Source organism: Microtus pennsylvanicus, chromosome 17, assembly GCF_037038515.1.
Source record: "Microtus pennsylvanicus isolate mMicPen1 chromosome 17, mMicPen1.hap1, whole genome shotgun sequence".
NCBI lineage: Eukaryota > Metazoa > Chordata > Mammalia > Rodentia > Cricetidae > Microtus > Microtus pennsylvanicus.
The window spans coordinates 33,046,977-33,062,842 of NC_134595.1; the positions used below are offsets into that span (position 1 = coordinate 33,046,977).

At 50.5% G+C, this 15,866-nt stretch overlaps 1 protein-coding gene across 2 annotated transcripts in view; it reads left to right on the top strand.

Annotated features, from left to right (window-relative positions):
* The window catches only part of Ngef (neuronal guanine nucleotide exchange factor), a 62,543-nt gene that overhangs the window by 22,113 nt on the left and 24,564 nt on the right, over window positions 1-15,866 (top strand). Inside the window, exons 1-3 of one of the 2 annotated variants that reach the window (XM_075951546.1) lie at window positions 3,745-4,059; window positions 4,765-4,907; window positions 10,330-10,628. In XM_075951546.1, coding sequence (XP_075807661.1) covers window positions 3,953-4,059; window positions 4,765-4,907; window positions 10,330-10,628 — 549 coding nt within the window. In that variant the 5' untranslated portion in view covers window positions 3,745-3,952. Of the gene's footprint in view, window positions 1-3,744; window positions 4,060-4,764; window positions 4,908-10,329; window positions 10,629-15,866 lie in introns of those variants that run through there. The other variant, XM_075951545.1, reaches the window with a different exon arrangement.

Sequence of the window (15,866 nt, forward strand, 5' to 3'; positions counted from 1 at the left end):
CAATGAACAATTTTGTGGTTGGGGTCACCACACATGAGGAACTGGATTAAAGGGCTGCAGTATTAGGGAGGTTGAGAACCACTGGTCTACTCTCACCTTTAAGGACCACAGATAGAGTTGTGGCCTGGATATTACAAACCCTGGTGGGGCCTCAGTGCAGACCATAGAGAGCTGCAGCATGAACCAACCCAAGGAGCAGCAAGGCAACATTGCCCACTAGGTGATCTCAAGGGAGGACCGGACCACCTCTCCAGGGATGCTCAAGGCAGAGCCACAATCCAGAGAGATCCATGCCCAAGCCGCATGGAATTTGCTTGAGCAGGTGTTTTAGCTGCCGCTCTTGCATCCAAAACAGAATTTCCCAGCAAATACAACTTCAGGAAGGGAGGTTTTACTCTATTTTGCCTCACAGTTGGAGGGTGCTGTCCATTGCGGTAGCCACAGGAGAATGAAGCAGTTGGCCACATTGTATCCCACAGGCTGGAAACACAGAGAGATGAATGAAACTGCTCACCTAGCTTTTTCTTTTCCCTGATCCTGGGACCTCAGTCCATTGATGGTGCTAACCACTCTCATGGGGGGGTCTCCTTCATTTCTGGAAGCCCTCTTAGGTATGCCCAAAGGTGTGTATCCATGATGATTCTAGACCTAGTCAAGGTGACAATGAAGATGGACCATCACACCAGGATTCTTCCTTGGGACCTGTCACCTCTTTCTTCAATCTTATTCCTCCCTTCTGGAACTGGGACATAAATTCCCACCTGTAACATCCATCCGTGCTACTATGTGTACTATGGTATTAGGCCCGTAGTGTGGCGCCTGCACTACGGGACGTTCGCGAGCCGGGAAAGGGGCCTGGAGATTTAAACACACAAAGACCACACATGGGCACAGACAGAGACACAGGTCATCCTTGAAACAAGAACGCCAAGAATGCCAACTATATTGTGTTCAGGGGCAGCTTTTATATAGTGCTCTGGCCTCGCCCCAGCTCTCGTGACCCGATCTTTCAGCTGCAGCCACCAAACACCACTCCCCTGTCTCGTGCTCTGAGCAGCTGCAAACATAGGAAAACAAGTTATTCTGCTCAGAGCAGCTGCAAGCAAGTTGTTTACAAGAAATTCAGGATCTGGGGGTCCACAGCCTCCAACACCCACCTGTTCAAATACTATATTTAGAAGGGCATTTCCATGTTTGATTTTGGATGTTCACAACTGGCGAGAAATGTTACCCGAGGCTAAACCAGACCTTGGGTCTGAACCATAGTTAACTTGTTATTGTTGGTTTTTCTTTTTCCTGGGGAATGGGCATCCGACCCAGGTTCTTGAACTATACCATGGAATTATCCTGCCCACCACACTTGATTTTGATGAGACTTTAGGGCTGTTACTGCAAGAAGTTAGGATGGTTGTATTATTTGGATGAATGAAATGCAGTTTGAGTATGTGGAAATAAATTTGGGGTGGGAGGCTCCAGTGGAAGAATACTATGGACTGAATATATTCTCCAAATCCACATGTTGAAATAATCCCCATAATATGGTGCTATTAGGACATGTGGCCTTTGGGAAGCTATCACATGGTGGTAGGTCCCTCATAAATGGGCCAACCCAACCCTGGAGAGCACCCTCCCTCCCTCTCTGCCAGAATGCAGTGAGAAAGCAGAGCTCTGCAGTTCCCAACCTCAGACATCAGCCTCCAGAGCTGTGAAAGACTCGCGCTGTGCAGAAGCTGCCCCATCTCTGATGGTTCATGGCAGCCAGAGCAGAGCCTGGGATGGAAGTGATGGGGATGGCCATGGAGCAAATAGAACTGCAGAAGGAAGAGGCTGGGTGAGCAGTGTCCAGGAGGCAAACACAAAGGCAGGTACAGGGCTGGGGAAGAAGGCCCCGAGGTTGTCTCTCAACTCCCATAAGGCCTTGAGAGAACCTTGTATCACAGGGAACTAGGGATGGATGAGTTGCAGCTTCAGGATTCAGGGGGTTTCATGCCACCTCGAATCCCCTTCACTGAGTCAGGGAGAGACGGGACTTCTGGCCTCCCGCAACCTGGGAAAAGCAGAGCCCTCCCGCCGAGCCTTCATTTTTGTTGCTGCGCTGGAACACTCAGACCAAGAGTAACCAAGGAGAGAAAGGGTTTATCTGACTCAGGCCAAGGCAGGACCTTGAAGCAGCTAGTCACATCACACCCAAGGTTAACAGCAGAGAGACGAGGAGGTGTGCGTGCTTGGACCACTTAGCTTAGGTTTGTTTTTTGTTTGTTTGTTGTTTGTTTCCACTCTTACACAGTCTGTGACCCAAACAGGGAATGGCACAGCCAAAGGCAGGCTGGGATTTCCCACTTCTGTTTACGTAACAAGACCATCCCTCCACAGACATAGCTGAGCAATTAACCCCTCTTTCAGACTTCTGTCTGCTGGTGCTAGGCGGTGTCAAATGACAATCAAAATTAAACACCCTCCCCCAGCAAAATAGCCCTCCCCTCACTTAAACTTCCCTGTTTCTCTTGCTTGTCCAGCCCTGCATCCGGTCTTATCATCCAAGAGTGAGCTGGATGCAACTTGGGGCTGGAGCAACTCAGTGGTTAAGAGCACCTGTTACTCTGGCAGAGGACCCAGGGCTGGGTTCCCAGGCTCTACATGGTGGCTCAAAATCATCTGTAATTCCAGTTCCAGGGAATCCAATGCCCTTTTGTAATTTCCAAGTGCACCAGGCAAACGCGTTGGTCACATATATGCAGTCAGGCAAAATACACACATAAAAGGGGGCAAAACAACCATTAGCATGGTTGCCCCAAACCCCCAGGAACCGGTTCCGTAAAGCCGTGCATAGGAAAATTGGACCCCACCCTCAGTCTCAGGTACCTACAGAACTGGCTACAACTGCTTCAGACAAAGAAACGCAACTGTCCTCTGGACACCGACCAAGAGGAGTAGGCTGGCCTCCCGCTAAGGGAACCAGGCAGCAGGCCCTCCAGATATTCCCACATCACACCAGACCTGGCAGCGGGATGGATGCTCTGATGGAAGAGCTGCGTGCCTTGGCCCACGCTCCCCTTGCCTCTGAGTGGAGCTGAGCTTGTGCTACACTACTCACCTACTTCTCTCACTTATCTGCGCTAACAAACAGTAGGAGCAGAGCTCAAAGACCAAGGGGCAGGAAATCCTACGAGCGGTTTCAGGGAACTTCGGTCTTTCTCTTTAATTACGGTCTGCCATCCTCTGGGGTCGCTGGGAGAGATTGCTCCAGCAGACAGATTCATTCAAGAGAAACATCTGCACTGGGGTCCCCCTCTAGCCCCCACACACACCGTGAGGGTCAAGAGCAGGAGCGCAGGGAGCAGCACTGTTTCACCTCCAATTGGGATTAGAGGGTATACATTCTCTAGGCCGAGTGACAGAGGCGCCATCCAAGAGACTCAGCTATAATGGGAACTAACTGCCAAGGGTCCCCGCTGCGGGCAAGGCGCAGATCTAGGGATGGGACCGAGGGTCCTTCCAGGAACCCGGGCGGAGCTGCCGCAACCGGCCCACCGGTAGGCTAAGAGTGGGAGACTGGAGGAAGCAGCTCGCAGTCCCTCTGTCCCCGCATCTCCCGGCACCCAGAGGCCGCGGGGGAGGCAGGCGCCGCGGGGCTCCGGTCCATGTGGGGAGTCACCGCCCCCTGGTCCGGGTGCATCAGGGCCCAGCTCCCCCACCCCGCCGCCGCTGGCCTCGCCCCCGCCGCGCGCGCCCGGCCCGCCTCCCCCGTTGCCGTGGCAACTCTGGGAGCCTCCAGGCGCGTTCTCGTCCACGGGAGCGCTCGACAGTGGCGGCAGCGGCGGCCGCGGCAGCTCCGGCTCAAGCCGCGCGCGCTGCGACCTCTCTCCGGAGCCCGCGTGTTGCCTCCGGCCGGGTCCTGGGCCCCCCGCGTGGCCCCCCATCGGCCTCTACGCCTGTCCCTTCGCCTGTCCCCATGGAGCTGCTGGCTGCAGCCTTCAGCGCCGCCTGCGCCGTGGACCACGACAGCTCCACCTCGGAGAGCGACACGCGCGACTCGGCGGCGGGACACCTGCCCGGCAGGTGAGGACCGGTAGCATCCCGGCCCCCGCACGCCTTCCCTGCGTACTTCCTCCCACTCGCGTCCCGGGCGATGTTCACGGACCCCTATGGCCTATTCGGGTTCCTAGCCCCGGGCTTCTGCTGTCCCCCACTAACTCTAACCCGTCGGACCTTCATTCCCCAAGAAGAGCAGTGCGTCCTGGTCTAGGTTACTAGCACCCAGTCCCTGTGTGGGGCAGCCTCCTGGACCCTCTCCCTGGACGCTCAGAACGCGCATATCCTGCCCTGCGCCCTTCTCTGCGCTCCAAGTCTCTAGGAGTGGAGGATCAGAGCCCCGAGTGGGACCAGGGGGCGCGCGACGGAGAAGGGCTTAGGGTGGCAGCCGCTGGCAGGACCCGTTGGGGCGGCCTTCCGCGCTGCAGAGCGGCCAGGGTTCGCCAAGTTTCCGATGCCTGCCCGCGAGCTCGAAAAACATGAAGGCTTGGGCGGACTGGTGTGGGAGTGAATCACCCCGTCGCACCCTGGTATAGTGACAAAAAGGGTTTGTAGGGCTCGCCCGGCCCCGGACACGTGGCGGCCACTGTGGCCCCCTCGACTTAGACGCGCGCAAGGCAGTACCCCTGGCCAGCAACCGCTTGTGCCCACGGAGAGTCGCCTCTTGCGATCTAGCCAAGGTGTGTCGTTGCTTGAAAATAAACGGCCCTCGTTCTCCTCCCTCTCTTACAGCGAGTCATCCTCCACCCCTGGAAATGGGACCACGCCCGAGGAGTGCCCGGCCCTCACCGACAGCCCCACCACGCTCACTGAGGCCCTGCAGATGATCCATCCCATTCCCGCCGACTCCTGGAGAAACCTTATTGAACAAATAGGTGAGAGTCCCGGGCCGGCAGCAGCTCGTTTGGGCCATGAGAGTCTGGGGGATTCTGGGCGTCCCTGGTTGCCGGACAGGCATGCGGCTTTTGACACGAGTTGTTCTAATGGTTTCCTAGGCAGAACTGCTGTGTTTTATTAGTGCTGCACCACTGGGTTAATTTAGCCGGGGATTGTGCTTTATTTGTGAGACTGTTTCACACGGCAGCCCTGGCTAGGCTGGAATTTACTCAGCAGCTCAGGCTAGCCTGGACCTCGAGCAGGGCCCCTGCCTCAAGAGCTTGAGTGCTAAGGTTAGAAGCTTGAGACGCTGGGCTGTAGCAGTGGTTTTGATCCTGGTGTCTCTTGGAGAACACTCTTGGTCCAGCCCTTTCCTGCAGAAAACGCTGTTTCTGGTCGCTTCTGCTCCCAGTCAGGGGATGGAGTAGCCTGGCTGAAGAGAGAGAATGGAGCCTTTCTTGGCCGCATCAGGGAGGTTCTGAGAGGACCTGGAAAGGTGGTCATGAGTTGAAGTTGTACTCAGGAGCTTTGGGAAGAGCCAGGCTGGCGGTGCCCTCTTTGCACGAGGGGAAATGATAGAGGCTGGGATACCACCGGCTCCCAGAAGACGAAGAGACTCTTTCCAGAAGGTTGCCCAGGATGGACCTAAGGGAACAGCACTTTTGGGGGTCCTACTCCTCAGAGATAAGAGGGAGCCCTGGGAGTGCTCAGAGAATTGAGGTGTCCCAAGAGCTGAAGTGTTTGCGCTTGAAAAAAAAAATGTAGTAGCAATGTTACTGGTTCTTCTGTTACCACCAGGGTCACCTGTGAATGGTTCTCGTTAATCAGAAAACGATGCTAGCCTCTTTGAAAATAGTCTGGGATGTTCTCAAAGCCATCAACAGTCTATTCTCTTAAATACAGACTTTATAGTTTGAATATATTCATACTCAATATATATCGTATATATGAAATGTAATGATTATCTTCCATTGCCAAACCCTGGGAGGTCTCCAGGAAGGATGTGGAGCAAACCCAGCTGTAGGAAGACTTCTTAGGGAGGCTGCTGCTCTTTTGTGCTCAAAGCTTCCTACCAGGGCCCTGGGAGGAGGGAGCAGGAGGCTAGAGACACTGTTGCCTGAGGGTAAAACCACACCAACCCTGGTTTTATCTCTGTGGTTCTCTACCAGTCCGGCGGAGGGTGCCGGGAATGCGAGCGTGTTTGTGCGTTGTCTCGGGCACTGAACAGGGTGCTTGGCACGTAGACTTTACGTGTTAAATAATAAGTGAGGAGCTTGCCCTTTACAAGTAGGCTTGAAAGCTTTGAAGGAAAAAATGCTTTCTCTTCAGGAAGAGAGATTTTGAATGGTGGGGTGGGGTACTTTGGTCAGGAGAACTGGAGGCTTCCCCCTAACAGAACATGGCCAACCCAGTACAGACCATTTCAGTAAGAGACAGGGGTGAAGCCTTTCTGCTTTGCCTGCAGATCTGAGCCCTGACAGGGACAGTTAACACCCAAGGGGATACTTACCGGAGGCACAGATAGGAAACAACAAACCAAACCACAAGGCATTCACAGTGCATTGAGGACAAGGGTTGTATGAAATAAACCTGTTCCATTTATGTGGAAATTAGAATTTAAGAGAAAGACTTTAAGGTAAAAATGAAAGATTATAAAAAAATGGTGCGTTAGACAATAGTAATCACGGTAACCCCAGAAAGGCGAGAACTGGAGTGCACCTCGGAAAAGTGGGGGGCCCTCTGAAATGTTCGCACGTGACTCGTGTTGAGTGTTTGGCTGGAAGTAGCGATAACCAGAAGCAAAGGGTCTTCAGCCATGGAGGTGGCCCATCTTGTTTAATGAGTCTAGAGGGGAAAGGTTCAATAGCTGGTTCCTTCACCTACACGGTCACCCAGCTGTGGTACATCCCCTCCTTTATTTGGGCTTTTGTTAGGAGGTGGCTAAACCACACCCTTAAGCCAAGGTGTGTAATGGCAGGGAAAGCAGTTTGTCTTCATGCGTCTACTGCGGGTGGAGACTGTCTTAGTCAGTGTGCTGTTGCTGTGAAGAGACGCCACTTATAAAAGAACGTGTTTAATTGGGGGTTCCTTAATATTTCAGAGGACCATTATCAACACGGTGGGGAGCATGGCATGGAGCTGAGGAATAGCTTAGAGGTGCATCCTGATCCACAGACAGGCAGACAAGTAGATAGAGAGACAGAGACAGAGACTGAGAGACTGGGCCTGGTGTGGGCTTTTGAAAGTGACACACCTTCTCCAATAGGGACACACCTACTCCAGTAAAGCCACACCTCCTAATCCTTTCCAACTGTCCACCAACTGGTAACAAAGCTTTCAAATATATGAGCCTATGGGGACCATTCTTATTCAAGGACCACAGGTGGCGTTTTAAGGAACCCTTAGAAGTTATTCCCTTCTTCTGTCTCATTGGCTAGATTATTAATTCATACCTTAGATTGGTTGTCTTGGTATATTTTGTGTTGCTCTGAAAAAATTCCTGAGGCTAGGACCCTTATCCGGAAAAGCGGTTATTTAGGGCACCAGTTTCTCTTGGCCCTGGTGAGGGCCATGGCACACACAGGAAATGATAGCAAGGCAAGATTGTGAGAGGGAAGCTGGAGAGGTCCCGGGCTAGACAGTTGATTGTAGAAGGACCAGCTCTTGAGCTACAGCTCAGATGGACCCTTTCAGGGGGAGATGCCTGTGTTACTTAATTACCTTCAGCGAGGCTTCTCCGTTGCTACAGTGGAGACCAATCAGACGAGCAGGAGCACATGAGCCTTTGGGGGAAAACGCTACATCCAAATCTTAGCTCGGGGTAATTTATAATGTTTTAGATGCTTTCCCTCCGAGTTCTGCTGCAAGTCAGTCATCCGGGCCGCCAGGAGACTGTGTCTGGTGAGGGCTGCTCTCTCTGCTTCGTGGATCTTCTAAGATCCCACATGGCAGAAGGAACAGTTGCAGCACCCTCCAGCCTGGAGCTCCACCCAGGGGACCCTCTTCCCAAAAGGCCCTTCCTCCTAAGACGATTACACTGGGCTCCAGACCCCAGCATAGGAATGGGGTAGGGAGGGAGGTGGGAAGTGGGAGAGAGGAGCAGCAGGACTTAGACCTCGGTCCTCCAGTGGTGCAAATGCAGATACTGAGACCCACTGGTGGTGGAGGTGAGAGCCTCCATCAGTCCCCATCCACTTCCCTGAGCACAGAATGTCCAGACCAACCCTCCCCTCTCCAATGGAAAGCAGCGGTGGGAGGGGACCGGGAAGAGGCGGCGTCCACTGTGAAGCTCTTTCAGAAATACCATTTTCAACACAGCTACCCACAGTGCTGGTATTTTTGTCTCCTGTCAGTACATGCGCCACCGAGAAGTCTGGGGTAGTGTTTGCCCGCAGTGTGCTGGCTGTGGCTTGTGTTTTTTGAGCCTTTAAAACATGCTAAGCTAGACGCTTTCCAGAAGCTTAGAAATGGTGATTTCGAAAGGTGTTCAGCCATGACTAAGCACCTCCTCTTCTAAGTCATCTGGAGGTAGCCCCAGCAAACATGGTCAGAGTCTGCGTGATTGTTAGCATGGAGGGCTGAGAGGGAAATAAAACACTAGCCAGACAACTATGAGGACTTGGGTTCAACCCCCAGGACACACTAAAAGGCAGGCATGCAAGCACGTGTTTGTAGCCCTAGTGCTGAGAGGCCGCTAAAGGGTACCCCTGGGGTTCACTGGCCAACTAGCCTAACTTACTGGATGAGCCCAGGCCAATAAGAAACCCTGTCTCAAAAGAATAAAAAATCCAAGGTGCTCAGCACCTGAAGAATGATGCATGCCTCCTACATGCATGCATACATACATGTTCATGCACATACATGTACACCCCAGCGTTCACAAAACCAGCATGCGTGTGTGTATGGTGTGCGTATGTTAAGCTGGTTTCTGAGGTGATATTAGACTGTCCTTGGAGAGCATAACCTAAGTGGGGTTCAGCATGGACTTGACTGCTCCTTAGCATCCCTCCGGGCAATGAACTCCATGTTGAATTCTGCGACTAGGAGAACTGTAAAAACACAGGATCCTAATCCTCAGAAATCAGGGCTGTCCTGCCTTGTTGTAGAGGCTTCATAATATACAGCCACAGAGTCACCAAGTGTCGGAAGCAAATAATTTAATTCATGGGATGGATTTATGCCAGACTCACTCCTGCCAGTGAGTGCTATTTATCCCGCTGCTGTCAGGACTTCCACAGTGATCTGCTTCTCCTTTCCCCCTTTCTGCCATTTAGACATAATTCAGAACCACGTGTAGAAGGAACAGTAGCTCAGCTCGTGTCCGTGTTGCCTCCAACAACGGACTTTCCAAGGGTCTGACTTACTGGATCTTACCTTTTCCAGGGCACTCCAAGTATACCTGCATCTCTCTGTCACCTTAGCCCTCTGCCCCTTGCCTCTACCAATGAAGCTATCAGACCTCTTGCCAAACTGGTTACTTTAATATTGTTCATGATCCAGTGCCAGCTAGCTGTCGGGGCTCATCTCCTACCTTGTAACCGTGCTGTGTCTCTGCCCTGCCCCCGCTTAATTGATGCCCTTGCCCTTATAGTCCTGGGAAGTGCCATGGGCCCTATCCTCCCTGCCGTGCATGCAGATACATCAACGTGCCTATCTGGGGTCTGCGCAGGCTCTCAAGGCAGAGTTCTATCTCTGTAGCATGACCTGCAAGACTCTTGGAGTAAATCCCCTCCCACTGCCTCTTGGCAGGCAGTATCCCACACCTTGTCCCTGCCAGCCTGTGTGGAGGGACTGTCACTTTGTTCTGTAGCCAGAATATTCCAAATGTTCATCTCATTTCTTCTCCGTGAGGTGCTGAGTTTACACTGATCCACCAACACCCCTAGCATCCTCCCTGAGATTTGGGTCACATTTGTTTTTAAATGTGGTTGGTCAGGGAATACGCCTCAAGTGTGAGTAGCGGAGACAGCAGTTTGGCTTTGGGCTCAGTTGATGAGACACTGATTCAACATGAAAACTCATAGCCACTCCCAGTTCACAGGATGTACAGACTACACGTCTTAATACTGAAACACTTAAGCTGGAGAAAGGAACCTGGTGGGAGATTGAAACATAATTGGGACATTTCCATCAATTTTGTAAGCATACTTATTAACACATCAAGGTCTGTATTCTTGTTTTTTTTTTCCTGTGTGCGTGGGAAAAGCGATTTTGAGTCTACTCAAGGATTTCTTTACTTGTCAGAGGAAACCTACGTATGCTGCTCTTCCACAGGAATGAAGGCGATGGGTGGTCTCTCCTGCAGGGCCAGAGCTGCTGCTGGGGCCTAGGGTGTGCTGCCTTCCTCTGTGTGTGCCTGGGGCTTCGAAAGGACCTTCGCCTGACCTCCTGTTCTTGTCTTTGTTGTAACTCTGATTTCAGGGCTCCTGTACCAAGAGTATAGAGACAAATCGACCCTCCAAGAAATCGAAACCCGGAGGCAACAGGATGCAGAAATACAAAGCAGCTCAGATGAGTCCCAGGCTGGGGAAGACACGCCAGAGGAAGAAGAGGAAGAGGAGGAGGAGGAACTGGCCAGTCCACCTGAGAGGAGGGCTCTGCCTCAGATCTGCCTGCTCAGCAACCCCCACTCCAGGTTCAACCTCTGGCAAGACCTCCCTGAGATTCAGAGCAGCGGCATACTGGACATTCTCCAGCCTGAGGAGGTCAAGCTGCAGGAGGTAAGGAAGGTTTCCAGAGCTGAGCGGGTCTGGAGGTGCAGGGAGTCTGAGGGGTCCTCTGCAGAGCTGAGGTTCCCAGTTGGCTTGCTAAAGCCGTTCAGAGCTGAATGTGTCTATCTACCACAGATAGGAAAAGAAACATTTCACAGGTCACAGAGCACCCAGCCACTTTCTGGTCTGGCTCAGTGCCCGTGCTGAGGGTTAGAAGCATTGATACTTTTTGTTAGGCAGGGTGACTGCATGTCTGTATGGTGACATTGAAACCCTAGGTGGTACAGAACTGGTGTCTGTGAAGTGACTCCTGACCTCTGCAGGTGACAATCAGCTGTGCTTCTTTTCACATTTGGGGGCCTTGTGGATTCTGGATGGGTGAGGGTCCAAGGGACCCTTTGTGTGATGGTCCTGGACAGTCTCCCAGAGGTCAAGGAGGCAGAGGCAGCAGGTGGGCGGTACAATGGCCTGTTGCTAGCAGTGAGAAATAATCAATGGGAAAGTGTCAGTAACAGAAACGTGTAACAAGTGTTTGTTTTTGTTGAGCAATGGTCTTAATCTTTTAAGAGCCAGGAAAGTATGGTAGAGAGGAGAGGATAGTCCATGGGAGAAAGGGTGGTCAATGGAGAGAGAGAGAGAGAGAGAGAGAGAGAGAGAGAGAGAGAGAGAGAGAGAGAGAGAGAAAGAGAGAGATTTGTAACTTGCTCTTGTGGTTCTTGAGTATGAACTTTGTAGAAGAAAGTAATAATGTCACAATGTCTAAAGGCTGATGCCCAACACAGAGCCCAGTTCCTGCCTGTGTCACCCAGTTCAATTCAGGCTCCGCTACTGGGGAAGGAAGTAGTTTTGAAGGACCACCTAGGTTCCACAGGTGTGTCTGGCTGGCTGAATCAAGTAGAAATATATTTCAACTTTGACATCCTACCTAGCATGGGACTACATCAAGACCTTATTTGGGTGGTGGTGGTTGTCATTAAGTAAAACTTAGAGATCAATGCATATATTTAAAACTTTGAAACATAGTATAAACCTTTTCCAGCATAAATAGAGCTAAATACAGAGGAATGTGCCCTTTATATACCACACAGGAAGGAGCAAGTGGCAAAGAAGAGGGGCTGGATGTATGGCACATGCCTGTAATTCCAGTGCACCATGGCCAGAGGCAGGAAGATTTGGGTTCAGAGTCATCCTCACCCACATAGGCCCTAGAAGCCAGCCTAGGCTACATGACAGCCTGCTGCAAAAACTGAAACAGAAGCAAAAAATAAATACCATACAGTGGCCACACTTACACACACCTCAGTTATGAAGGTAAATGTACACTAGGGAGCTCACTAGTGGATTAGAAACCAAGCCACCATGTGTGGTAGGAGGCAACTGGTTTGTTTCTGGCTGCCCAGACTCCAGATAGAAACTATATTATTTAAATCTCTGCTTGGCCAATCCCTTAAGCATATTGCTAGCTGGCTCTTACATCTAGTATTAACCTGTTTCCATTATTTTCTATTTTACCAAGAGGCTCATGGCCTACCAACAAGATTCCAGCTGACAATTCACATATTTCCCCTCTGGCGGCTACAGGGCACCTTGTGACTCTGCCTTCTTTCTCCCAGCATTCAGTTTAGTTTTCCCCACCTAGCTCTACTCTATCACAGGCCAAGCCAGCTTCTTTATTCATTAACCAATGAAAGCAACACATATACAGAAGGACTTCCCACACCAACCATGTTATCAGACATAGAAAGCACTGTCAAAGGCCCTTCAGGTGGATAAAGGTGCCACTCACTTCTAAATGTTTTAAAATTCCATAAGTAGCCCACCCGCCACCCTTTCATGATGCTTTCAAAAGCAGACAATACCAGAGCCTTCATGGGCCCCTTGTAGCTTTCAGCTGAGTTTTTATGAAAATAATCTCTGCTCTGTTAGGCGTGAGAGCACAGGCCACTGATCCCTTCCCAGCTGGAAGGCAGACTTCCAGACTGCACGTGGAAACCTTGTCTCAAGACAACAACCCCTTCCCTCAGCATCCGCACCTGCGTCGAATAAGGATGGAAGTTTGAATGAGGATGGAGGAGCACAAATAACCAAGGGTCAACAGTGCTCACTGGCTGGCCAGGGTGCTCTGTGGATACGGTGCAGGGGTGGCATTGGGCAGTGTGAGCTCAAGAGAACTCAGTCATGTGTGTGGTACACCCTTTTACTCTTGCAAGACTGTGGGCACCTCGCAGCAGTGAAAGGGGCATCTTCCATCAGATCCCAGCACAGGGCATTCAACAGGCAGTATAGGCTTAGCAGCCCCAGTCTGAGAAACACTAAATCTAAAATAAAACGCTCAAAACCCAGAAATTTTTGAACCCAGATGTGATGCCACAGGCCGACAACTCTACACCAGCCAACCTTTTCGCGTGTAAAACTATCGAAAATGTTTTATGTAAAATTACGTTTAGGGAACTGGAGAGATGGCTCGGTGGTTAAGAGCACTCGTTGCTCTCCTAAAGAACTGGAATTTGGCTCCCATTGCCCATGGTGATCGCTCACAACCACTTGAAAACTCCAGCTCTAGGGGATTAACACACACTGTCCTCTGCAGACACACACACACACAAATTCCATTTAAATTACTTTTTAAGCTGTGCGCATAAAATTCTTGTAAACATAAATGAATTCCATAGTTAATCCAGGTCTTGCTTCCAACATTGCTCATTATTTTTGTGCAAATATCCTCAAATCCAAAAATGAAAATCTGAAGTCAGAAACTCTGCTGGTCGCAAGTGTTGGGCTAAAGACACTAGAATTTCACCTTGTTACCAACCGTGGGAGAGGCTGTGGTCACCCACATCTCTAGCCCCAGTCCCAAACCACCACTTGCTCTTTGATCTACTGAATGAAGAGTATGTCTTATTCTTGCCTTCTTTTCTCTTCTTTTCTTTCCTCCTCCTCTTCTTTTTTTCTTCGTCTTTCTTCTAGGTTTCATATAGCCCAGGTTGGCCTCAAACTCACTAGGTATCCGAGAATGGCCTTGGTCATTTTAAAAATAGTGTCTTTTTCTTATTTATTTGTAAATATTTATTTTAAGTGCATATTTTGCTTGTGTGTTTGTCTGTGCACCTCGTGTGTGTCTGCTGCCCTCGGGTGTCTGAATAAGGTGTTTAGGTCCCATAGGACTGTAGTTGGGTGACTGTGAGTTGCCATGTGGGCGGTGGGACCCCAAACCACATCCTCTGCAGGAACTATATGTGCTCTTAACTGCTGAGCCACCTCTCGAGCCCCAGCCTTGAACTGTCCATCCTCCTGCCTCTACCTCCTGAGTACTGGGATTTCAGGCGTATGCTACCGTGCCATATTTAGCTGGTACTGAGGATGGAACCCAGGACACATACTAGACAAACACTCCACCCACTGAACTGCATGAACCCCAGCCTCATTGCCCCCTTTTCTGTCAGGCTTCTGTATTCAGGTTCTTGATTGATGAGCAGCTTTTACATATTTTATATATTTTATAATTTTTATATATACTGGATATTAATTCTTCCGACACTTTTAATGTCTTCCCCACAGTATAGCAGGGGGGAAGTGATAGAACTTACACCTGTGCCGGCACCCATCTGCCTGGGTTTTGATTCTCCACTCTGTTTCTTCTTAGCTGGACGGCACTGGCTAATCCATAAAATGCCAGTATCTGGATCTATTTTCCGTTGCCATACTAGTACAGAGACTGGGTCGTTTATAAAGAACAGATGTGTGTTCAGCTTGAGCTTCGGGAAGCAAGGAGGTCAAATGAAGGAGCTTCTACTGATTGGGGGGCGGGTATGCTGCTTCCACTCACAGCGGGAAGCCAAATGCAAGCAGGCACAAAGACAGCAAGAGGTGCCGAATCCCCCAATAGCTTCCCTATTCCCAAGAGGAAAGCATCAACCACTCACTACGAGGTCACCTTCTCTGCAACCCAAGCACCTCCCGAACTGAGAGTCAGGCCTCATGTGAGCGTTAGGGGGACACAAGCCATAGCAGGGTTCTCCTGGTTCCTGCCATTGCTCTGCGCAGATCAAGAGAATTTCCAAGTTCAAGATCATCATAACCCGGGCTTCTCCTTCTGTGACAGCTGTCTTCCTTCATGGAATTCCTCTCTTCCTTTTCTTAGAAAATCTTCTGGCCTGCTTATGTGTTTCTTCCTAGTTGTCTATGTGTGGTGGTGGTGGTGGTGGATGTCTGAGGAGGAAGAGAGGCAGGCTCCAGCGGGGGGAGGAGCCATGATGAATCTGGCCCTAGGGTCCCGTAGGACGGTGCACACTATGCTGTGCTGTAGGAAAGAGACACAACGGGGACACAGGAGCCTGAAGAAGAATCCTAGGGTACTTTGTGTAAAACACCATAGTCCAAAGACAGCACAGTGAAAGAGAGTGTGAGCCACCTCTTCGAAATCTTTAGAGCCAGTCTGGTGGTTTGTGCCTATAATCCCAGCACTCAAGAGGCTGAGGCAGGAGAACTGCTGGAGACTCTTGTATCTTGTTTTTAGACATAGTTTCAAGTTTACTATTGTCGTGTGTACATGCATACTCGTATGTGTCTGGGTGTGTATGCCACTGAGTCATAAGGAGGTCAAAGGACAACTTTGTAGCATTACTTCTTTCCTTCCACCTCTGCAAGGGTTCCGGGGATCACACTCAAGTCTTCAGGCTTATGCAGCAAGGACCTTTACCCACCGAGTCATCTGCCCAACCTGAGACTCCTATTTCCGCCCTAAAGGGGAGGGGTGTTTATTTCCAGGGACCATAAATACCACCAAAAAAGCCTCAATGGGTCAGAGCACTGGCTTCCCATTCCAGGGGACCTGAGTTCAATTCTTGGTACCTGCGTGGCAATGCACAGCCATCAGTAGCTCCAACACAGTCAGGGCATCCAACACAGTCTTCTGGCACACACATAGTGCACAGACATGCATGCAATCAAAACACGCACACTTAAAATAAAACTTTCATTTTAAAAAAGGAAAGTTTATATTTGTTACTATTATCTATTGAAATTATTCAAGTCATAACATCTCGCTACCTAGTCTATTACAGTGAAACAAGACAATAAAGTGTAAATGCTGTGGGCACTTCAATATGGCAGTGCACATCTGTAAATGTGTATCCCAGCGTCCGTGAGTCTGAGGCAAGAGACTCCCCAGCTCAAGGCCAGCCATATAGTGAGTCTGGGATAGCTTAATAACTTCAGTCTATATCACCGGCAGTGGTGAGGGCGCTA